The sequence below is a fragment of the Mesitornis unicolor genome, unplaced genomic scaffold, assembly GCF_000695765.1.
Source record: "Mesitornis unicolor isolate BGI_N332 unplaced genomic scaffold, ASM69576v1 scaffold5417, whole genome shotgun sequence".
Lineage (NCBI taxonomy): Eukaryota > Metazoa > Chordata > Aves > Mesitornithiformes > Mesitornithidae > Mesitornis > Mesitornis unicolor.
Window position 1 is genome coordinate 500 of NW_010195588.1, and position 26277 is coordinate 26776.

Consider the following 26277-nt stretch of genomic DNA (forward strand, 5'->3'; position numbering starts at 1 on the left):
ACTTGCCTCTGGTAAAGCCATGTTGGTTACCACCAATCACTGCATCTTCATTCTCCATGTGCCTTAAGAGAGCCTTGAGGAGGATATGCTCCATGATCTTGCCAGGCACAGAGGTGGGACTGACAGGTTAGCTTAATTTGACTACCTACCTAATAATTCCTTGCCTTAACAACTCTGTTCTCTCCTATCATCACAGCCATTTTAGAAATTCACCACATTTCAGCATGAAGCATATTTTGTGCTGGAACTTATGGTCTACACCAATTTTTGCACTCAAATACTTGCCACAGTCATCAAGAGGAGGATACAAACTGACTGAAACTAGACACAATAGTGTATGAACACTAAGGGGTGAGAACTCATTTTGAATTATCTTTCTCCTAAGCATACTGTAACAGCAGGTACTGCTGGATCATTAAATCATAACTCTCACTTGAGAGTGCACTCATGGTATCTTAAAATATAAAAGCCAAAACTTTTAAACACTGCAACACAACATTAAGCATCTACACATATCTTTGGATGCATAAATACTATGATTTGATTTTCAATTGTGCTTTTCCCTTTCTTTTAATGGGAGTAAAAGCTAAGTTGAGCAATTTACTTATGCACATCAGTATGGATTAAAGAACCTAATTTTAACTTCCCAAATTTGAGAATACTGGCCATAGGCCTCTCTATACCTGCTTAGATGCAAGGTCAGTAATATATCTTTATCATGTTTCTCATCATAGAGGACAGCTGCAGCTACTGCAAAGAAAGGTCACCTCAGTTTATGATTCTTGAGCCCTCTCTCCTTCCCCAGAGTAAATTCCAGCATGCATAATATGCATAGTGAACATAAACAAGATCATATTAACTTTCATTAAAAATGTATTTTGCTCAAATAACTGGCAAACTTCTGATTTTGTGATTAACCTGTAGATAGAAGGCAGTGGAGGAACCTTTTCAGATCAGTGTTTTCTGAAGGGTTTGTATTAACACTGGAATGTGTCACAGTTCTGAAGCACACATCAACTTTACATTCCACTATTTAATTTGAGTGGACAACAAGAATTTTCAACTGTTTGACATGTTGTTAAAGCTTATTAAATCAAAGTAACTGCATTTTACATCAGACAAGTTCAAATGTAAATAAATAAAGTTTTGATGTAAAAGAAAGGAAATTTAGAATTGGCATTAACTGCTGCTGTTGCAAGGTCATTTGATTCTAAATATCAAATATCAAATAAATATAAAAAGCTGTTCTTTTAATTCCTCCATATTCCCTATAACACCACAACATTTCTCAAGTCAAGGATTGAGGAAACAATTAGCTGTTAACCATGGCTAATGTAAGCCCACAGCAAAGTTCCAGTCATGTTGCAATATGAACATAATGTATGTTGAGTCACTTAGATCTTGATGGTGTCAAAAGACATAAGTCTAATGTAATTATGGCATGAATCATTTACAACGCTTATGCAGGCATAATAATATCACATTAAAACACCAAAATTCAAAGTCACTCTACAGTACAACAAATATTCCAGTAACACAAATTTAAGAAAGGAGCAAGTTTTTCAGATTATTTACTTTTTGGATAGACTTCAAGAGAGTCAGTTATCTGAAGTAACAGAACCAGGTGGAAAGAAAAAAATTACTTAAAGTGTTCCAATGGAAAAAGAGAATGTAAAAGCTAAAGCAAGACCAAAGCCAGTATCTTTAATTACCCTATAACACTGCTGCAAAACCTTTGCTTCTATTCATGCCTAACAATTATTTTGCTGCTACGCTTATAAAGGCCATAATTCTGTATAATTTTGGGGGCTATATTTTGAAAACTCTCCTGTTTCTTTAGTAATATTTACAATTTATATTGCATTTAGATTTAAAGGACTATGACTTAAGTATTAAATTACATTTGAAAATAACTTCTTCCTTCTATTCTTGATTTTATATTTTTACCAGCAATTTACATTCTGTAGATCAGAATATTTTAATACATATTACTGGAATACCAAGTAAATAAGCTCAATTTTACTTCTTATACGTCTATAACAAAAATTTGCTACACTTTTCTGGCAAGAGTCAGAGATATCTCATTATGCTAGCCAAAACTCAGTATTTCCCTTCCACCAAATACTGGGATTGCTCCAAACCTCTAAATTGCTACAGTAGATAGGAACATGAACAGCTGAATAAAACATGAGTTTAGAATGGTCACCTGCTGTGAACATGAACGTGCAAGAGGTCAGACATAAATGATGCCAGCTGCTAGTGTTTCTAAGGGTCCAAAACCAGCAGCTGAGGATTAGCAGGATGAAGGCAGTCCCAGCTCCACCATTCTTAGGAAGCTGCAGTTGCTGGAAATACAACACCCCAGAAAAAAAAAGGTTCTGTATAGCAGAGAAAGGAAGAAGTGTGAAGATTTCCTTCTTTTATACAGAGAATTGAAAAATTAGACATAGTCCAGAAAGAGCAGTGCTGTGAATACTTCATGCAGATGTGTAAACAAGTAAGGCCAGCCAGGCTGTAACTAGGACAGTGCCTTCCTATCCCTTTTACTTCTTCCTCTAGAAATATTTTCTATTCCTGTGCTTATTTTCAATATGGACATAATTTATTTGTACTTTGAAAAGAATGAACTTTTAAAGGGAAGGAAAAGGTGACTTTCTCAGACAAGTATAGAGCTTGGAGATCACAAAGAAAACGAAGGAATGGAAATTAAAACCTAGAATTGCACTAAACTTAAATACTCCCCTACACAGGATGTTCATCAAAGCAGGTTCTGCACCATAGCGAGATGCCCAGCCCTTAGAAGTAGGAAGCCATAGATCCCTACTTTACCCACATCCCATGCCCACAAAAGACACCTGTTCTAGCTTTGCAAGGATAGTAAATCACTGAGAGTGTAGTAACTTCTTTTTAGGCAGTGACCTGGCTTTCCTGCTGGCCGTTCCAGTTTGGTTTAGTCTTACAAGAACTTCTAGAAGGGAGCAAAGCCCTGTTACAGCTGCCAACTCATGGTAGTTGCAAGAGCTGTGAACCTGCAGCATTACAAGTTGTCCCCCAACTTCATTGTGTGCCATGGTGTGCAACTGATGCTGTTGACGGGGTCGCAATCACGATGAGAAAAAACTTAGCTATGCAGCTGCAGATAAGCAGGCACTTCTTTATTCACAGCGCTGGGGAGGCACAGAGGGTAGCTCCTCTAATTGTGCTCCAACACCCATACATTTTCACAGCCTATTTACACATTTTTAACAAAGCAAAATCATACGAGCATGCATAGGATGATCACCTTTTACTGGTGACCTTGATTGGTTCCCCACTATCATGCCACATAAGACATTGGATTACCCCTATAATTTTGACATAAAAAAGTTTTGGTCTATTCTCATGGTGGTCTGACCACAGCTATTATCCCTCATGCTATTGTCTAATTCCTCTCTTGAGCATGGTATGTGACTTCTCTAAGTGCTTATACAAATATTTCTTGCAATCTTTTTTTTAACTGTAGTTTAAACAAATACCTGTTCTAACTACATAATCATCAACCCACTTTAATTACCTTGATCGGTCAAAGTGCTTTTTTAGCTCTACTGCTGAAACAAATACCTACTTCAATCGGCCAGAATTTTCTTGTGATTATAACAATGCCACAGCTAGTGCAGCCACTGGAGACCATCGTCTTGTTTTTCATACCCTGCAAAGGGCATTCAAAACTCAAGAGACGGGAGAAAAACAGCACATGCATCCCAGAGGGTGTTCTGGGATGCCTCTGGGATGCTCCCATGAAGGAGCCCACCCCAGTACTGCTGACCCCCTTCCAGAACCAGGATTAAGCAGCAGAAAGGCTGAGGGGAGCAGCTGGGACAGAGAACTGTGTGTCATGGGGGCAGGAATGAGACGGTAAGATACATCTGTTAGCAGTTTGGAGAAAGGAGAGGAGGCGGTGAAGAGACTGCAGCAACTCAGTGTCTACCACCAGGCCAAAGAAAGCAAGCCTGAAAAGAGCTGGGCACTGATGTGAAAGCTTAGCATCTGAGAAAAGGACAAGTGGGATGTTTCAGCATCCCCGCTTGGCTTGACTGAGCCCTCCCAGCATGAATCAGTATTGTTCTGAAGTGGTCGTAATTGCAACAGGATTCTCCCAAGGAGTTATGCCCCTGCCATGAATTTTGCACAAGCAAACTCCAGGCTTAGGGTTTCATATGCTGATACACAAGTTTTATGTGCAGATATACATGATTTATGCGTCAATATACAAATCTGTTACTAGACTGGTGTTATGTTAAAGCAACAAGATGGCTTGTATCTACTTGGAGCCAGCATTTAACCTCTGAGGTGTAAAAATAGAAAATACATGTAAATATTAATACATTTTCAGTTTTGCTACCTATTTTCGAATCAAGGGTGTTAGATGCATTCTCATAGACACTATAGTATCCCCTGAGTAGTCAATTCATGAAGGAAAGGCAACCAGGAGCTGCTGCTACTCAAAGACAAATCAGTGCAAGAAGCTGGCTCTCCCATATCTGCTGTGATTACTGCTTTCTGATTTTCAGATGCCAAAAGTATGAGAATAGTCTCAGTTAATTATTCTGTAAATACTCATTTCTGAAATGAAGATTCAATACAAAGGCACGGTTTTATGTATCTATCAGCCTCTATATGCAAAAATCTCAAAAGTGAACTGTACCAGAGAAAGCATGGAGAAACAAATTTTGAAATTTACTGACAGATGTACTTCATTAAGGGAACAGAAACATGTAGATTGATAGAGAGGCCAATCCATCTTTGGCAAAGGGATTTTATATTTAAAAAAAGAAAAAAAGGAAAAAAAGAAAACCTTTGTTTAGTTTGCTACCCAAAGCAATATTGAATACTTTCTGTTTCTTGGGTTGCACTTGTGTACAGTGAAAAAGAGAACCTAATCAGACTACTTTCTCTACCCACCCCACTCCCCAGTACTATTATTTAGTATATTAGATTATTCAATATTTAGAAAAATAAAAACAATGCAGTTATGATCTGGCCACCCAACCCACTCAGTCATAGTAAAACACTAAACTGTATGCACTACTGTATTCAGCTGACATTAAAAATCTGCTACCAACCTATCTGCTACTTTAGGAACCAGTTCTGCCAGAAGTCATCAGAGTTTCAAAGTATTGCTCCTCCTCAGTCCAAGAAAACTACAAGGGCAAAATTCCAGTTAATCATTTGTTAGCAATTAACAAATAAATCCACAATATACATAAGATACTGTAACAAATGTCATTTCAACTTCACCTCATTCATTTCCCATTTGGAACTCTGCTCCTGTCATACTTATTCTCTGCTGTATTTGATGTAACATTGTCATTCACAATACAGTACCTTTGCAAAAGGACACTATTAGCATAACAAACTGGGTGAGAGTGAGACGGTTTGAGTAAAATAAATATAAATTTACCAGCCCTTCTGGCTGTGATCTTGGAGCCATGCCGCAGTAATCGAACGCACACTTCCTTGTTGCAGTGGTTAACCATCCGCAAATGAATGCTTCTCTTCGTTTGGATTTTTACAAGACATTTCACCATTTTGACTATTAATTCCCCTTCTCAAAGTCTTGTAAAGGCTCTACTCATACCAGTTTTGACCTTTACTGAGTTCTCACTGAGTTTTAAGAGACTAACACAAGTCACTCTCAATGAATCAAATGACAAGCTTCTAACATGGCCAACAAAAATATCCCAGTAGGGAACAGAATGAGAAGTTATTTTTAAACATTTCCAAATGCCTCATAACATACAATACAAATTTCCAGAGCATCCATCTCAGTTAACAGTTGCTAGCATAACAGCTGAACCACACACACAAACATAGAGATATCCAAGGCATCAAAACACAGTGCAGTGAAACAAGAGGACAGCATCTAGTGCCTGTTTTTCAAAGAACAAAATGACGGTGTGGCCATTAGTTTTCTAAAGAGCTTAAATTTGGCCACTGATGTCTAGTTCCCCACCACTGCCTGGGAAGTATCTGCAGAAAATGTATAGCTACAAAAGGAAAAATCCTATGCTGTATTTACAAACCTTAGCCACAAAGCAAAACAATGATATGAAAATACCTTCATTTCAAGTCTAGAATCTAAGCTGACCTGCCCATGTATAAAGAAAAGAGTATTCCTAAGTCTGGGAAAAAAGTCTCTCTCTGCATATGTGCTCCAGTTCCCACTTGCAGACAACTATTGGACACATTTGTACCCGCTAGAAAGAAGTTTTGCTTCAGAAGGCTGGGCACATCCCTGTCTCCATCCAGCAGAGATATGCAGGCTCCTAAAAAAGGTATGATGCACATATGCTGACTGCTGATAACTTGCTCCAACTGGAAGCTGGAATGCAACCAGCATCACCCTGTCCTAGTAGGAAAGGAGCTCCTACTGGGCCCACTGAAATCACAGAGAGGAGATAAACTGTTGGAACTGTACCTGGGGGGAGGTAGTCTCTTACTTTGCAGAATACTTACCTTTAATATTTACAACATGCTGTGACATCTGAGTCTTCGTTATCTGATGCCCTTGTTCCCTCTGCACCATAAAATCAATTATATGCATGTCACTATGAGGGGAAAGGAGGGGGCAGGGCACAGAGTCCTGCAAATTTCACAAAAAGTGATTTTCTGTCATGAAAGACATCTGCTTTAATGAAGTTCTGGGAAAACATCTTTACAGTGACTCCCTTCCCTTGTCTGGCCCATATAGGATGAATATCCAGCAGTGCTCCTTTTTACTCCTTCCTCCTGCAGGGCAAACACTCCTCCCTTCCCTTCCTTCTCTGCAAGCACTTCCTTGTGAGTCTGAGGAAAGAAAGTGTCCCTTTGCTTTCTATCTCCATTTTGTCACCATTTCAAAAGTAAGATTCTGTCTGTTTTTCTCATCTTTATTATTCCCATGACTGTTGTAGCAACAAAAAGAGGATGATTAAAATCTCACTAAAAAGGGTTCAATGTAAGTACATAGCTACAAAACCTGGAAATCACCAATTCTTACAGAAGTCTAACCGCCAACATGTTCAATATGCAAGGGAAAGCCTAATTGAGGACACAAGAGTCACCATCCATACAAAACTACGAGGAGTTTAAGCTGAAATTTTGTAGCCGAGTCAGCAACTCTGTCCCTACTCCTAACTTTCATCAAGTAAGGAACAGGCTCTGTAATATGAGAGAAAGAAGGCTTTGCATGAGCTGACATCAGCAACATGTCCTGCGTAAATGCTTGGAAGACCTTCTTCAGCAAAGATTTTTCAGTCAAGAAACCTGCTTCTCTCCTGCAGAGCTGACCAGGACTCTCTAAGTTGGAGAGGTATGAATTTGATGGGTGGACTGTTCAGTGGATAAGGAATTGGCTGGGTGGTCGCATCCAGAGAGTAGCGGTCAATGGCTCAATGTCCAGACGGAAGATGGTGACAAGTGGTGTCCCTCAAGGGACCAATGATGTTTAATATCTTCATTAATGATACTGACAGTGGGATTGAGTGCACCCTCAGCAAGTTCGCTGACAATACCAAGCTGGGTGGTGAGGTTAATGTGCCAGAGGGAAGGGATGCCATCCAGAGGGAGCTGGACAAGCTGGAGAAGTGAGCTCAGGTGAACCACATGAGGTTCAACAAGGCCAAGTGCAGGCTCCTGCACCTGGGTCGGAACAATCCTGGTAACCAATACAGGCTGAGAGATGATGTGCTGGAAAGCAGCCCTGAGGGAAAAGATCTGGGGGTACTGGTGATGCCACCAATGTGCATCTGCAGCCCAGAAGGCCAACTGCATCCTGGACTGCATCAAAAGAAGTGTGGCCAGCAGATTGAGGGAGGTGATTCTGCCCCTCTACTCTGCTCTGTTGAGACCTCATCTGGAGTACTGCATCCAGCTGTGGAGCACCCAACACAAAAAGGACATTGAAGTGATGGAGCAGGTCCAGGAAGAGGACAGGAAAATGATCAGAAGGCTGGAGCACCTATCCTGCAAAGACAGGCTGAGAGAGTTGGGGCTGTTCAGCCTGGAGAAGAGAAGGCTTTAGGGGGACCTTATAGCAACCTTCCATTATCTGAAAGGTGCCTATAAGATATCTGGGGAAGAATTGTTCACTAGGGCAGGTAGCAAAAGGGTGAGAGGTAATGGTTTTAAACTGGAAAAGGGTAGATTTAGGTTGGATATTAAGAAAAAGTTCTTCAATATGAGGGTGGTAGATCACTGGAACAGGTTGCCCAGAGAGGTGGTGGAGGCCCCATTCCGGGAGATATTCAAGGTCAGGCTTAATGGGGCTCTGAGCAACCTGATCTGGTAATATTGTCCCTGCGTACTGCAGGAGGGTTGGACTGTGTGATCTTTAAAGGTCCCCTCCAACCCAATACATGGTCCTATGATAAAGTAATTAAAATATTTTAAAGTAATTAAAATATTTTAAAATAATTATGAAACCTGAGCACACAAGTATCTAGTGACTTAAAAAAAGTTTTCATCACTTTGTTGAAACCACATTAATATCCTGTGACTCAGAGGAAGGGGTTTGCCTTTTTTTTTTGAATTGGACTACTCAAATTTTTGAAGCACTAATAGCTGGAAAATCTAAAGACAATGATCTACCACCTGCAAAATAATTGCCAAGTCATCAGGACAGACAATAATCTGTCTCACCAAAACAGATGGTGAAAGGCAGCTATAAAATTCCTACAGCATTACCAAAATAAATGTAACCTGTTCAGCTGCACATGAAGCAAGGGCCATTGAAAGGACCTAATAAGACGACTCAGAAGGACTTAATTTGGCTGTCTGACAAAGATGAATTTTGCAATCACACCTCTAGATACACTTAAAACTTTTGTAGCTAGGAGCCTTTCAAATAACATCTTTCAGGTTTAAAAGGCAGTAATTATCTCTCCAAGCATATCTGACACTCATACATGTAAAATATAATTCAATGTGATAAAATTATATGCACAGCAGTAAAGGTTGCACTTTTTCACTGTCAAGTCTCTTTCCTCCTCCTAAGACAGAAATGACATTAGAGACAAGAGCAGTAACAGCAAATATGAAAGCCTGAAGAATCTGAAGCAGTAGCAACAAAGCACTGAGAGATGACCTGCAAATCATAAGGCATTAGGATTTGAGATTAGCTTTTTAATTTGATAAAATATGTATTGGCTGGTGACCCATCTCTTAGGTAAGTGAGTTATATAACTATCATTTAAAATAGCAATAATACTACATTTAAGTAAGAATACCAATTCAAATCTAGGTGCTTAAATTAGTAATTGGACACCTGCATATGGTCTCTAAGTGCAGACTGAAGAATTGCCTCTTGAAGAATGAGACACCAACAGACAAACTCAGGATATTTTTGCCTGCTCCTCTAATAAAAAATGTAATGCCATTATTGGCTTCCAAATCCTCTTGCATAAGTGTCAACTGCTAAAGTAACAATTACAGTGATATCTTGAGCATCCAGTATCTTTCTTCCCACATACAATGGTCATTTATGGCCATGTATAGTCAGCATACCCTTTCTCACACATCTGCAAAACCACTGGACAATGTGTGCTTTTTTGAAGGAAAGCTTCACTTCACCATGATAGCCAGAGCAGATGCATAAGATGGAATTTCTTATGGGAGAATGATTGGGCTTTAGTTGTTTTTCAGTATTTTGCTGTATCATGTTTATTTTCCATCTGAAAGGATTATCCTAACAGCAAGGCAGGCTGAAGCTGCTCAAAAGCCCCTGCAGATTCTCTTATCACCATCTCCGATGGTTTTATCCCCTAGCAACTATCAAGTAATTGGCACAAAATCTTTCCTCTCACCTGGCAGTTTCTGTTAGCTCAGTTTCATACCGCCCAGGCTCAGCCAACTGAGAGTTCATCTCTCCAGAAGTTTCAGGAGGCAGAAGTGTTTACTCAAGACACTGAGGTCACCATATTTTTGGCCATGTGCTTTGCTCATAATATATAAAGACAATTAACAAGTATATTTTGCTCAGTTAAAAGACAAAGCTGTGCACTTTCCTGAGTCTGCCCAAAGTACACACAGCTCACAGCAGCACTACAGTCAGCTCTGCTAACAAGTTGCTTGAGCCCATCTACACAGCACAGTTCAGCACTATGTGAAGTCTCATCCATCAGAAGCTGGAACATCTGCTGGAACATCTTGCAGAAATACAAGCACAGGTCCTGGAAGCTGCATTAGCCAATTCACACAGCCAAGGGACATCTGACCGAGGCAGGGCTGCATCATGCTCTTAACAGCATCTGCAGGCTCTCTGGAAAGCACCCCAGGGTATCCACCCCTACCTCAGGTCTAGATGTTTAGAGAGATGCCAAGGCTGTTTCACATGTGTAGTACACTAAAACCACTTTACCAATGCAGTTGAGTCAGTCTCAGGGCTAGCTGCCTCTCCTCTCCTCACCTCATGCTCCTGTCCTCACCTTCGCACAGGACCTTGCCTGACCCTCTCTGATGAGCCACTAAGAAGGCTGAGCCAGGCAGCAGTGGGACACTGTACAGTTAGGGTGTTGTTGATTGTTTGTTGGGTGGGGGTTTTTTTTAAGTTTTGGTTGCTTTGGGTTTGTTTGTTGTTTTTTTTTAGCTTCTCCTCCCAGTTCATTCTGGGATGATTAGTGCTGGTGCAAGGGAGAAGATGGAAATCCACAGAAATTGCCTGAGTGCATGTGGAGAAGAGAGCCAGCATCAGTATCAAACAGCTGTGAGGTCAATTCAAGCTGCAATTTGATAATATAGCTAAATTTGCTGCAGGAAAACACTGTAAAAGAGCTAAATACTATTAATTTAGCAGCTGGTGGTATTTAACTGTGCATAATATTCTACAGGAAAGCCACCAGTAAATATTTTTATTAAATCATAGTAGTAACAACAATCTGTCTGACTAAAAGGAAACATGACCTTCAAACTTATGTAATACATACATTTGAAAACGGCACTCCCTGGTGAGCATATAGCAATGATAAGTCAGCAGTTTCCAAAAATGGACTGCATTGCTTAGAGTTGTCATCGTGGCGCAGCGGTCTTACAAGCAGCAAGCCACAGTTACTCTGTAGTGATGGCAACTGCCCAGCAGGAACACAGTGTTGGTACCAGGCTGCCAGAAAGTGAATTCTCATATACAGGTATTTCACAGCAGAGGTAAACAAGTAATTGTTAAAATTAACTACATGTCATGCAGCCACTACAACGAATTATAATAAGGTAAGTACACAGACAATCTAATTCACCCTGCTCTTACTATATTCAATGTGGAAACTCCAAAGAATGAACAAAACAAATTCATATGATTCCTTTAAAAGGAAATTAGGCAGTACTCCCATGAAAATGAACATACTTGCTCAGCTGTTTTCTGTCTCTCATTAATTGATCACAAGAAACCAACAGCAGAGCTCGTATTTCTCAACTTCTGAAACAATTAGCTCACTGTATCTCAAGTAAGAACCACCGTCAGGCTTTTTTTGGTTGTCTTCATTTTTCATTTAGGAAGCATTTAAGCTGGCTAAGATGTTCACACCATTCTTTGTAATGACTGCATTTCAAAAAAATAGGTGTTGAATGTGATTTTTTTTAAATATCGAGGAATGAACAAATACATGGAAAAGCTTTTTGTACAAAATGCATTCAAACTGATCTTCCAACAACATCCCTTTTAGTCAATGGGATTAAATTAGTAGAGAATCTTTCCTAGTTGACCTTCAAATAACATCCTCTTCTGTCAGTTGAATTAAATTAGTAGAGAGTTTTTCCTAACATTAGAAGAAAAAGAAAGAAATACAAAAGTAAAGGGAAGCAAGGAAAAAACCATACCTTGCAGTAAACTGTCAGTTTTCACTCCTGAGTAACTGCACTTGCTATTTAGTAAAATGGTGCTATGTTGAGATTATTTATTTCCTGTTAAATTCCTCTTACTGGATAATCTAAAAAAAAAAGATTTTTGGAACAGAAAGCTTAACAGCAGTAACTTTTCTCATTATATATCTTGCACGAGGCTTGTGCACAGTTACTTGAGCTAGTGATAATTTCTCAATGTGATGTGCAGTGGCTTTATGGTGTACTACTCTTAATGGAAATAATTAGATTTTTCCCACATCCTTGAGTCAGTAACACACCTTTTTCCACATGTTTTATAATAATTATTGGTAGCGTTTGTCAGAAATCAGCTAAGTGACTCACCTTCATCTAAAGGAATCTCTTCCTCCTCACAGGGAGAAGGAATGAGGGGTTGTAGAGGTTCCATATTGATTATGAGTTGCTTGTTCAAGGAGGGAGAGCTGCGACTCTGGGTAACACTGGTTCTAAAAGAACAGGGAAAACAGGGTCAGTTTATTCACAAGGAAGCAACTACAGTACAATATGCCTCATCTAAGAATCATTTTGCATACATTACACTAGGCCTTGAGCTATCATAACAAGCTCTGCACACTGAACACTGCTTTCAGCCATGTTATGTTGCACACTCAGCAGTTTGGTGCTGCTTTACTTCTATTTACACAGTCTGACTCCTTTTCATCTCATGCAGGGTTTTAGTGTGCTGCTCCTCTCCACACTGTACAGCACACATCAGTATTTGGCTTCAAGAAAGGGGAAGGCAGAAAAGATACAAATAATTTTCCTGATGTTGCTCTATGTCTTCCAGGACTGGGTAAAGGATTTGTTATGGTTTGAACACTGTAGACTAAAGACTAATGCAGGAACAACTGCATCCCTGCACAGCGCTCTCATTCTCATACACTCCAGACATTGCCTCTACACAACATCTCCAGGTGCTTAGGCTGGTTTTCTTTCTTGTCTTACTTGGCTCCAACAGGCCTTCCTGGTAGCAGGTGCTGAGCTTTCTCAGGAAAGTTTGAGGAATGCTGTTGATTCACCTCAGTCATGAGGCTCATTAGTCTAAAATCACTTTACTGAGAATATAAAATGGCTCTTTAGAATAAGTTACCTAGGACTTACATAATGCAGGCCTGAAGCAAGAGTCCTGCAATAAATCTGAATCATTACATTATAAAATATATACTTTTGACAGAAGTAAAGATCAAAGAGAAGAGGATTCTACTTGACTTCAAATGGTACTTAGGTACAGTGCTGAAGTTTCACAAAATGCATTTTAAGTTTGCACAAAGACTCAATTTACAATTCCACATAGATAAACAAAAAGAACAAAGCACCTATTGCAAGTGAAAAGAAGGGACTGTGTTGGCATTTAGGTAAACTTTGGACACAGATGTCATACTCTAAGTCACATTAAATGTTACTAAATATTCTGTGGTGATAAACAACCTCTCTTGCTCAATTTCCATGATTACCTGCTCATTAATATATGTCCAAAGCTACTCATATCCTCATCCGCATTCTGTGAGCAGTCTCTAGTAACTATTTCATTTGAATTTTCACTATCCAAAGATATTTTTCACTCAGCTTACTGTAACTACAACCACTCCAACCCAATGGTACCTCCACAGGCTTTTCATGCATCCCCTGGATCTTTCCACTTGCTGTAAAGACCAATCAAGCAACTCCCAAAATAGGAGTTGTGCCTGGGGGTACTCATAAGGCTCCTACTCCATACTTATTTACAAAGATCCCTCATTCAAGCATGTCCTGGAAGCAAAATATTAAACAACTCAGTGTGCATTTGTCAGAATAACTTGCCACCACATTAACACTACACGATACACTCCAATATATTTTCAGTCTGTAGTGCTTTAAGCGTAATATCCAATCATAAATATGCTGAACAGTAACCTCCTCACAATTGCATGTTTCTTTCTCAATGCATCCATGGTACCACTGAATTGACTTTGGGGGAGGCAGTGCAGGGAGAGAAAACTTTACATATATGTATACAAATATATGTATATATATTTACCTTCAGTTATATCACTTCCTCTAAATGTTTTGCATCTGAAAAATCATTTCATATTGCCAAATCCTCTTTCACAGAGTGACTTGTTTCTAAAGCCCGCTTTTTTCAAATTGAAAATTTTCTATGCTTTTTGCCTACTTGTGCTATTAGAAGGACAAGCTATCTACCTCTATCTCTCATTTCAAAATCTGCACTATAAAAACACTTGACATTATCAGACTTTTTCTTTCTAAGAAACTGAACATGGAGCTACCATAATATTGTAAATGAAAGCATTTTAAGAAGATTAATCATAAAAAATATACATTACTATTTATGGGCATTAAATCCATATGACATTGCTTTGTAAACTTACTTGCTCTCTGATCTGTTTCTTTATGTACACTAAGAGTTTTCAACAATATGTTTAAAATGCTTAAAATACTGAAAACAAAGTAAAATACAAGATAAAAAATAATTTCATGTGAAAATCTTTTCTCTTATCCTATGGAAAACAAGAAAGCCTATGGAAAGTAATGTATCTATTTTAATTTCAAATGCATTTTCAAATGCCCAAGTAATCTACCTTGCCTCAATGATGGACTCGTTTTTTGCCTTCTGTGTTCTCAGTTAACGCATTCTAGACCATCACTTACCTCATTTTTAAATGTAATTTGCAAAACCATGTACAAAAGCCTGCCTGCATAGCCTTACTATTAATTATATAGTAGGGCTGGACAACATATTTATACATATTTGCTGCAAATATATTCCTATCCTTTAGTAAAGATAGCCCACTCTTCTCTAAAATATAGATGAAATAGTCAGATTAAATTAAAAATATACCAAACACACAAACCCCCACCCTTGAAAAAAAAATCACAATGGAAATAGGGATATGGCTCCAGAATGTTCAGAAAGTTAAATAATCTTTTTAAAAAGTTTTTAAATAGCTTTTTCCTGCCGGACACTTTCTTCTCTTCTGAAGGACTTTAACTAGGATGCTATCAATTTTCACTGTCACTACTTATTTCTAAGAAGCCAAATCTTTTTTCTCTGAAAGAAAGATCCTCTGATCTTTTTTCTCCTTACTGAATGAACATCTTGCTCATTAATCTGACTGCATTGTGAGAAAACTACCAAGTATACTTTTAAACATACCCATATACATACACAAAACAGAATCTTTCAAAACTGGGCAAGAAATTAAATGAGCATATACCTTTTTGTCAAGATCATGTAATAACAGTCTATGTCATGATACAGGGAATAACATAAGCCACTTATCTGACTGATTAAACCCAGCTTCAAAGCAGCACAGATTAAGTTCTCTAATGTAGTAGACAATATTGTCAGAATTTTGTAACATCACAAGGCTTGCGTGCCTCATTGTGGAAGCTTAGAACAACAGCCGCTACATCTCACAGTAAATGAAAGAGAATTTCTCTGAAGAGAACAATAATACTTAAACTTTAATATTGAATGTCAAGACATACCTGTGAACTTCAGGAGGTTCCCTCTGGATTTTAGAGCTTGCCTCCACAACCTCTTTGGCTACTTTTCCACTGCATTGAAACACAAAATAAATATTCAAGCAAATATTAAGATGAGCTCGTTACATATCAAGCGCTCTACATACATGAACAACTAAGTTAGATTCAAAAGCAGAAAAGGAAAAGGCAAAACAAAATTCCCATGTAGTGGATATATGAAGTCCCACATTAAAAGTTCTGCTGACCACTTGTTTGCAAAACTAGCGAAGAAAAAGCAACCTTTTGTAGTAGAACACTAGGAGTAGGAATGGACTGTACCACTAACGCACCCCTGGTCCAGAGCTGCTCAATCAGGGCAGACAATCTCTGCACTGGCCACGTATCCTTGTTTTTACAGAAACCACACTAAAAGTGGAGCCCCGTTCTGGTGAAACTGCTGTTTAACAGAAATCTGCATGAAAACTCCAGTTTATTTTATAAGTGACTCTAACGACATAACAGAAATGTTTCAAATCTTGACCTGATTTTGGAGTGAACAGGTCCTTAACAAAGAAAAGCCCTCAATTTGCCATGAGTAATTACTGATGTTTTCTTTCACTTTCAGAAATGGTTTACCATGAAAAAGAAGCAAACACCCACCTATATCGAAACCTACTGCCTTTAAAAAATATCTTGCTGCTGGACATGGTCTTGATCTGACTGGATTTTGCATACCTTGAAGAAAAAGAACAGATGTCACATTTTCAGCACAGATGGAACCTGATAAGCAAAAATGAACAAGGAAGCCTACAAGCTTTGTTACTTTTATACCACAAAGTTACATTCAATAATCTGGCTTTCCAAATTTTTTAAGGTTGTAACACAATTAGAATCAAAAGTGCACATAAGAACATAAGCACACAGACAGAACAAACCAACTGAACATAAACCAAGTAATTACCTAGATAGGAAAGCAAGAAAATTAAATGCAGACACTTGGTGCATCTCTAGGAATGCAGGAAGAAGGGAAGACCTAGTCTAGAGGATCCTGCTCTATATCGAGTATCTCATTCACAGACCCTAGCAGACAATCTTTTATGATATATAACATAGAATCATAAAATAGTTTGGGTTGGAAGGGATCTTAAATATCATCCAGTTCCAACCCCCCTGCCATGGGCAGGGACACCTCCCGCTAGACTAGGTTGCTCAGAAGTCCCATCCAACCTGGCCTTGAACACTTCCAGTATCTACTTGAAAATAATCACAACAGTCAACCCTGAGCCTGTATCGAGGCAGAACTAAAGCTGTGTTTTTCAAGACACGCCAAGCAATCATGACCTTATCTTAAATTCCAAGTCTCAAGCTCTTCCAAGCAGAGGAGTGGACCAAATCTAATTAAGATGAAATGTCATTATCATGAATTACTTACACAACCTAGCTACGTCTGTTCTAATCTTATTAAAATACCTTGTTGATAACATACAAATCATAAACACCAACAGAGAGAATTTATCTAATGCTTCTAAGTAACTAACAGTCCATGTTGCACAGCTCAGTTTCTCTGAAATGTATGAAAACTTTTGCTGTTTCAAAACTGCTACCCTATGCCTTTGTTTACAGATTTCTTTGGCTTCAGCTTCATGATTGGAGGATTGGTTTTATTTTTCTGCACTCTGCATATTAACCATTACTCTTCTCCAACCTATCAGCCATGATCCTCTCCATTGAATAACACTACCAATCTTCATTTTACTAAAGTCCTCTTTCAAGACCCATGAAAACTGAAACAGGAAAGCATAATTTTAAGAAAACACACTAAAGAAATAACCCCAGAGTAGTGCCTGAAGACATCTGGAAAGTAGGAAAAAATGAGAGAAGCAGACCTGCAGACACCAAGGGCAGAGAAGAAAGAGGCAGAGGAGGTACTCCAGGTGGCAAAACAGAGACTACCCTGCAGCGCATGGCGACCATCATAGGGAAGCAGACTGTACTTCTGCAGCCCATGGAAGACCATGCCAGAGCAGATACCCACACTGTGACCTGTGAAGGACCCTACACAACAGCAGGTCGACGTGCTTTCAGGGAAGCTGCAGCCTGTGGAGAGCCCACACAGAAGCTGGCTCTTGGCAGGAGTTGTGGCCCATGGAGAGGAAACCCAGGCTGCAGCAGGTTATAGTCTGGAGGAGTCAGAGCGGAGACCTTATGGCTCTCTATAACTACCTGAAAGGAGGTTGTAGTAAGGTGGGATTAAGTCTCTTCTTCCAAGTAACTAGCAATAGGATGAGAAGAAATGGCCTCAAGTTGCACCACAGAAGGTTTAGACTGGATATTAGGAAACATTTCTTTACTGAAAGAGTCGTCAAGCATTGGAACAGGCTACCCAGGAAAGTGGTGGAGTCATCATCCATGGAGGTGTTAAAAAAAATGTAGAAGTGGCACCTCAGGACATGATTTAGTGGACATGGTGGTGTTGGGTTGATGGTTGGGCTTGATGATCTTAGAGGTCTTTTCCAACCGTAATGAATCTGTGATTCTACAATTTATTCTGAAGAACTGCAGACCATGGGAAAGACCCATACTGGAGCAGTTCATGAAGGACACTGGAGCAGGGGGAAAAGTGTAAGGAGCAGCAGAGAGAAACTGCTGTGAACTGACTGCAACACCATTCACAATCTCCCTGTGCTGTCAGGGGCAAGGAGGACATAGAGGAGTCAGGAATCAAGGAGTGAAGTTGAGCCTGGGAAGAAAGAGGAGAGGGGTGTTTTTAGTTTTGTCTTTATTGACACTTTAAATAGAGTAAGAAGGTGAGAAACAAAACTAAATTGGCCTTCCCCAAAACAAGCCTGTTTTGCCCATGACAGTAACTGGTAAGCAGTCTTTCTCTCTTTACCCCAACCCATGAGCTTTTTGGTCTTATTTTCTCCCCTCAACCTGTTGAGAAGAAGGAGTGACAGAGAATCTGGGTGGGCATCTGGCACTTAGTCAAGGCCAAATCCACCACGATCATGTACTTGTGACCAAAGCCCTAACAGTTAATTCTACAACCATTTAACAATAAGAGCAGAGAGATATTTCTGTGAGTTTCCCTCAGACATCTTTAGTTCAAGCACTAATTTTGATCCTTTAGGTGGGAATTGTTTCCTATTCCCTATTTATTTATACTGACACAAAATACAACCACTCAAACACCATGGATTATCTTCCTACTTACATTTACTTCCAACAAAAAACACTTCCTGAAAATATTTTTATTAATTCATTCTCAAACACAGTAGATGTTAACATTGAGAATTAACAGCTGTATTATTCCAGTTCATATTTCATGTTTCTTCATTGAATATATCAATTGAATAGATTATATTGATATAATATTGTATCAGTGTTGAAATGAAAGAAGGAATCTTCTCCAAAATAAAGCAGGTCATTAACATCTATGTTAGAAGATATATTCTTCCCACTTAGTTATTATTTACCGTTACAGCAGTCTCCTGGTGCTGCTATACTCCAACACAGAAACAGTATTTTTTATAAAATATGCAAGATGCTGTAAGGAGAGGCTAAGTAGCAAAATATAAAAGCTATATGCCTAAAGGGAAGCATCAATAAACAGATCTAACAAAGTCAATGGAGGGCAGAAAGAATGCGTAAAAGCTTTTTAATGAGAAACTATTTTCAGCTTATTTTTTAGGGAACAGAAAATATTACCTACCAGCAGAATAGCCCAGAGAATCAAGCATAACAGATTGCTTCCTCCATTCTCAAGGGATTCAACAGCAGAACTAAGATTAACAACTATGTTTCCAGACACAAGTGCAGTACTGTGTCCATCCAATGTCACATTAGAGAGCAGCAAAAAAGTGTGCTTGAAGAAGTATAATTATTCACTGACAAAATCCTTCTGTCTCATTCAAATTTTAAACAATTTATAATACCAGCTTATAATGAAGTAATATTCCCCACTAACTTGCAAATTTTCTGTTTGCATTTTGAATTCTGTTAATGAAATGGAACATTTCATATTGAACAATCTTTACTAGCATGCATATTTTTTCACTTTAAGTATAGATAACGACATCAGGTTTACATACTTGTAAAAAGCCTGGTTCTCCACTCCACATTTCCAAAGATGCTTGCAGGCTGCTGGTGTAGAGGTATGGAATGAAAGAACAGCTTTTTTCTAAGTGTATGGAAAAGAAGACAAATGAAAGTAATGAAAATATTGAATTCTCAAAGATTGAAGTAGCTGTACCTGACAGCATCACCATGAACCGGATACACTGAACACAAAGTTTTCCTGTGTAGCTTTAGTCTGTGGTTCACCCACAGAATTACAACCCATATGTAGCTGATATTTAAACTGCCCAGGCAATTGTTTCAGAAATAAAACAGGATGCTTGAAGCAGGCAGAGAAGAGCATATGTACAAGTGGTTTGTAGAACAAACCTGTACCAATTGTATTCAGGCCAAAATCAGAAGGCAAGTCTCTATGTTCTATATTCCACATTGCGTAGCTGCTGTACTACTTACCATCCACTTCCCCCTTTCTCCTATGTCCTATCATTAAATCCTCCTTGCAACCACACAAACAGCCTCTGATACCTCTGGCATTATTTCTTTCCTCCATTTCTTCTTCCTCACCTAGACTGTATCCAAACTCATAATCTTTAGCTGTCACTCTGCCCTAGGGAAAAAATTGATTATAGCATGCTATAGGCAAAAATCTCTATGATCTCAATGGCAAAAGCCCAACTATCTAGGACAGACTCTAGCCTAATCTGCTGACCGAGATTTGAGATTACCATAATTAGCCAAAAATACCTCACACTGATCCAGGTTATCAACACCGACCTGAATTTTCAAACATATACAGATGTCACTCATGCTTTAGTTTAGTGCTTTAAAATCCACTAAAATTTGACCACACAGATGACCAAAACCATGAGCAATCAGCACAGCACTGCATGAATGTTGTTAGAAATGTCTCAACTCTTTGCAAATTCAGCAATCTTTTGACAACAGCAATATTCAAATTCACTCATACTCACTATTCTAGTTACAATATGAAGTACAATTATTGTTTAAAGTTTATTTAAAGAATATATTTTAGTTGATTCTAAATAAAATACAGAAGTTCTGTAAAAATAATAAACCTGACCTCCTTATGAGCTCCAAACACATAAAAAGTCTTTCCTTCAAATTTCAGTTTATAGACATCACACCTAGAAGGAGAAAAGTAATTTAAGTATAAGAAAAATAGATAGATCTACAGGTAAGAAAAGTAACTTGCATGCAAGTTTCCCTGATTCCCAAAGTCAAGCAGGCTATCAAATTACAAAAAGCCTCAACAGAAGTCTTACAACCTTTAGCACATAAGTATTTAATATCCTAATCTTCTTTAGAGTACACAGCATAATTCCAGAGTATTTCTTTTAAATCTCCGTGCACCTTCAAAGCATTTACTTTGGCTGCTAGAAACCAAAAAGGAAATTAAAACCAGGAAGAAGATGTTTATATTCTATTTACTACACAGTTTGTAATTCCTTTTATAACTTAAAATCTTGGAACATCTAATGTAATTAAATTGAGGGAAAGGTAATACTCTTATCTCTATTCTTACTTATTTGTGATTTCTTATTACATATCTTAGTAACTGACTACTTACACACAGAACACAACAGGAAGAAGAAGAAAGTGTTTGACGGCACTTATTACTGGGGCACTGTGAGTTGCAAAACCACATCAAAATTTAAAGCACAACTTACATATAGAATGCACCATATAAAGGCAATAGTATGCCTCTACTTAAATTGTAATGGAAATTTTGTCATTAGACAGTTATAATGGAAACACTGTAGGTTTTTTGTAACTTCTCTAAACTTTTTGTATGTCAGATGGTTGAAATGGAAACAATTCAGGAGGCAAGGCCAACGTTATCCCTGAAACTTTACAACAGGAGTTTTGCTTTTACATTAAAAAACAACAACAACATATCATTCCAGCTGAGAAAGCTTTTCCATTGAAAAGAAAATCTCAATTATTAATTTGGATTTTTACTGTGTAGTGCAAATTTCAGCTACGATCAGTTGAAGCTTCTAGCACTCACTTCTATGTTTCAGAAATGAAAGGAGCAGTACATGGTTGTTCAGATAAAGCTCAGCAGATCAACCTTCCCACGGCCAGCATAACACTGAGACAGCTTAATGGCTTTTCCTCTATCACTGTTTCATTTTGTATCTGGTTTATGTGCCAGTGAACTAAATGAATACACCAAGATCTCTGAAAGAACACGTTACCCTTGAGTAGCATGAAAAACTAAGTGCTGCAAAGCTCATCTCCCACAGTATGGTAGATACATGTTTGGAACATGCTATTCTCTCCTCCCTGCACCATAGACTGACAGGACAGTTACACTGCCCCTATGCCAAAAGCACAAACCACCAAAGCATTGAGACTAGGGATACCTGAAATTAACCCCAGGGAAACTACAGCACAAATCCAGGATCAAAAATGGATGGTACCTGACAGACATGCCCCCAGAGCTCCACAGGGAACTGAATCATGCAGACAGGACTACACTGACTCTACACTTCTGACGATTTCAGGTTGGTCAGCTATTGGGGAGATTTCTATGGATATGCAGTAGAGTCCAGCTCTACACAAAAAATTTCTTCAATGTAACTGCTGTTGGCATCTGTTTAGTGTTAAAGCAAAGTTTATCGACATCTGAGCATGACGGCACACACTCCGCACCACGTTGCTGAGGGCATGTCCAGCTTCTGTTACATTACCTGCAAGAGCTTGGTTTTACCTCTCCCTCAAACATAGCTGAGGCTGTCCAATTAAGTCACATGTTTTACAGGAGCAGAAAAGAAAACCAAAGCCAGACAAACCAGGGATAATTGCATAATTCTGTGCTTCTTAAAAGAAGTGGCTAAAAACTAAATATTCAAGGGTGTTCTCACGTCCTCCTCTGCTTACCAAGTAAGTTCTTCTATAGTTTTCAAATTGAGGTTAAAAAAACATTTCCAAGACTCAAATAAAGATGCAGGTGGGCTCCTGTAAACTCTTCCAGACCTTTCTGCCAGTAAGTCTCACTGGTTGAAAATTTAACTTAAACAATTTTAGCATTTGTGCATAATGTTGACTAATGCAGCCTGTAGAATAATTGTCATTGGAGGAAGAACAAGACCAAATTATTATTATTCTACTTCTTGCTAAGATCCTTCAAAACAGAAATATGATGGGACAAGAGAAGGAATCTTCACATGGTTCACCTTAAAAACAATAAATGCAGGTGAAGATATTACGGAGAAGGGAAGACATAGGAGAAAAGACTCTTGCATTTTAATCTACTCTTACTTCACATGCTTACCATTTTAACAAATGAGTTCTTTTATTCCCCTGGAAAACTACAAATCCTGCAGCTGTGAATCCTAAAAATGTAGTCATTCCCATTGTGTCCTTGAAAGAGAAAAAATAAATATAAATTTCCCCTCATCCAGTATGGTATTTCTTACTCACAGCATAAAATAATACTCCACTATGGATTATCTCTATTTTGTTTTCCTTTTCAAAATAAATTTTGCCTTCAAAATGTTCTGAAGAACAAAGACTGCTCTTGGAAATACAGACCATATTTACTTCTAGGCACTTAAATGAGTAACAGCATCGTACACTGTAGCTGATGGCAATGGAGAATCCTTAGGTATACTTACTAATACTGCTAATAACATATTTCTGTGTATATCTCATTCTTAATGTGCGGACTAACTACAAACTAGAGTTTCATATCTGCTTCAACACTTGTATTTTTTACGATTTCACAATATGTTGTTCTTCTGTGAGACGTTGTTGGAAGTACTGCTGACAGGGAGCTTTTACTACAATAATCAAGCACTCGAGTACAAACCAGAACATACGGTGATACTTGCCTTTCAAGTAGGAAAGACCATTTTTAAAATACTTAATTCCACAATAAAAGTTCTGACTGACAGTTTTTGAGCAGTGATTCAGGTGAGTTTTGTACTGACTGGATTTCCTGTCCATTCCGAGTTCCAGACCCTCAGCTTGTTAAAGTTAGTCAAATTTATTGTGCCTTATGTTCCACCAATAAAATAAGGGAAACACAAACAGTGATGCTTCTGAAATACCAGCCACAGCATTGGAGGGAGCATGACATAAGGAGCCAGAGAAGCACCTTGCTTTGCAGTTCATTTCCAGAAGACCAAAAAGTTTTCCTTAAGCATGGGCTGCTAACCTCTGCATGTCCCCACACTACAAGCCCTGCTGCACTGGGAAAGAGGAAATTCTGAGCCAATTTTGGCTATGTACTAAGTGGCAACATAAGCCTCTGGGATGCCCTCTGAAAATCTGCAGTATAGTGTCCAACTAAAGTTGGAAGTCATTGACTTCACTGAGCTCTGAACCAGACCCTGTAAGTCATGCAAGAGCACCATTCCTAGCTGACTGCTTAAAACCACTCACCACCAGAACAGCTAACTGGACAACTGCTGTTCCACCAAATGAGATGGTATAGAAACCAAAGTAAAAACAGCAGTTACAACACAGAGGAGCACTAAAAAGAAACTGCAGATTATGCAGATAAAACCAAATAATTAAAAATACAGGGGTAAGGGATAATCAGCACTGGTAATGAAAATCGCCTTCTTATAGAGAACCACAAAAAAGCAAAGCGGGGGAATACACAAACACATATCCAGTTCTCTCTGTACATTTGATTTGCAGTTTTTCCTAAGATTTGCATATTCTGATGGTGTTTGAAAAATGAGTCTGTCAAGGACTAACAATTTATTGCATCTTGTGGACAGAACAATGCTGAATCCTAAAAATCTTGTCAAACACATGGAGTTCTTAGAGAAACTCTTGCATTAAATGCAAAGAAATTCTGAAGTACAATCAAAGCTTTTGTCGTGACACTCTACTACATTATCCTATGATGCTCTGCCTCCTCTGGAGAGACTTTTCCTTTGACTGAAGCAGAAATGTCAGACAGTCAATGCTCTTCCAAGGCTTAAATGTAATACGCAGTTCTATGACAAATTCTTTCACATATTACTCCCTATCTAAAAAACATAGCTAAATCAACTCAATTAATTTTTTTTTTACTAAATGTTAGTAAAAAAACCATTTTATTAGATGTTAGTAAAAAGAACTGTTACCTTGCAAGGATGAGGATCAACACCATAAGTTTCCAAAGAATATGCTTTCAGGAGCAAGTTAAATTCAGCAACAGCCGGGCTCTGACCTCTGAAATTACAATAGAAACAGTAGTTTAGCAGCAAAAAAAAGAAAATAGGAGAAAAAGACTTCTTGACTGGAGATTTTAAATGCCTAAAAAAGGAGGAAACTAAGGTTCTTATGGAAATACAAACTATTTCAACCATGTTCTGCTTTTTATATAAAGTTAGAAAATTTTTTGCATGTTTTCTCCTGTTGAATTGTACAGACTCTGATGTTTTCAGGTAAATTCTGATGTTTCTTTATCAATTTTGAGATAACAACATTTTATGTAGTTAACCAGAGTTATCCAGTATCTTGCAAGTATTTGTTGTCTTTTGACATATGTGGACATCAGCCTGAATATGAAACAATAAACCTCAGCATTATTTTTCCACAAACTTTTGCTCCCCAACTCATTTTAAAGGATTGTGTAGATTAAAAAACATTCCTTCCAGCACAGGGTATAAACACGGCAATCATATTACACTGTCTACTCAGATGCATGCCTAATTATAGCAATTATATGCCTGTTACCATCATGGTAGTTCAGAATCAGTCAGCATTTCCATTATACGTCCCCATTAATATAAACTGAAGCCTGGAACACGCCATGCAAGACTTGAGTTCTAGAGTAAGTTTTATTATTTGATTTTTGGTCTTCTAACTTCTGCCACTACAGTAACTTCCCTCACAGATTTCCAAAGCCTGTTTATGAGTGAACTGTTCCAAGTATTATTTTATGCATGTATTTGCATTACTAAAGTATGTGATTCTGATAGATAATATGGTTTTGTGACAATGTGCAGTGCCTAGGACCTTTAGAAAGCCAGGCCTCATAAATGCTTCTCATGCAAATTATCCAAAAAATGAGCCATAGACAAATCTTCAAGGAACACAACAATAGTCATACTTTATCTTATTACTGCATTGTGGGGTCCAGTCTCACACTGTGTCCAATGGCACTCGGGAACAGGCATTTAAAAACTGCTCTGCACACTGCTGTAGAATAATTTCCCTGTAAGTCTGTTACCCCCCAGCAGCTAGAAACCAACAAGCATTGACATACAAGATTTACTATCAGCCCAAATGTTCAGTTTTACAATTAAGACAATGTCTAGCATGCTTGTGGATGTCAAATCCTATTTTGAACCTATCAAGCTGATGCCCTGTGGCAATATGTCAATAACCTTTTCTGTTACAAAGTTTTAATTCATGCTTATTTGTACTTTCCTGCTCATTGTCTCCCAGCCAATTCCATGATATTTCTTTAGCTTCTTCCATAGGTCTTTTGGTCCTCCCCGATACTACACTACTTGCACTTTATTTCAGATCAATTTTCTGTTGATATTTAGCTTTTAAAGAAAAAAAAATATTAGAGAAGAAGTGCTCTTCCTCTGTTTCTTTTTTTGGCCTCTTTCTTACCACTTTCCAACGGAGAAGAAGGGGTACCAAGTAGAACACCAAAAATTATAAATATGCATTTACACAGCTAAATATTAAAGGAAAAGATAACATGAAAGCAGCAAATAAACGAAAAATGCTTATTTTACCAAATGAACTTTCTGATAGCTTTACTAAACAGTTTTTCTCCCTTTACAATACTAATAAATCATAACTTAGGGTGTAATCAAAACTGTAAGACCATAAATGAGCCTTAAAAAGGCAACAAGTTTGTTTCACACAGAATCACAGAATCACAGA

At 38.3% G+C, this 26277-nt stretch overlaps 1 protein-coding gene across 1 annotated transcript; it reads right to left on the reverse strand.

Annotated features, from left to right (window-relative positions):
- Positions 1 to 6495: 6495 nt before the first annotated feature.
- LOC104543531 (FERM domain-containing protein 3-like) lies at positions 6496 to 24603 on the reverse strand (the record flags this gene model as incomplete). The annotated part of the gene is made up of 9 exons (XM_010188164.1): positions 6496 to 6622; positions 10941 to 11113; positions 12193 to 12314; positions 15358 to 15426; positions 15994 to 16068; positions 19425 to 19513; positions 20492 to 20555; positions 22709 to 22797; positions 24516 to 24603. Coding segments are annotated over 9 exons (896 nt in total), but the record flags the coding sequence as incomplete, so codon positions are not given.
- Between the last annotated feature and the right edge of the window lie 1674 nt (positions 24604 to 26277).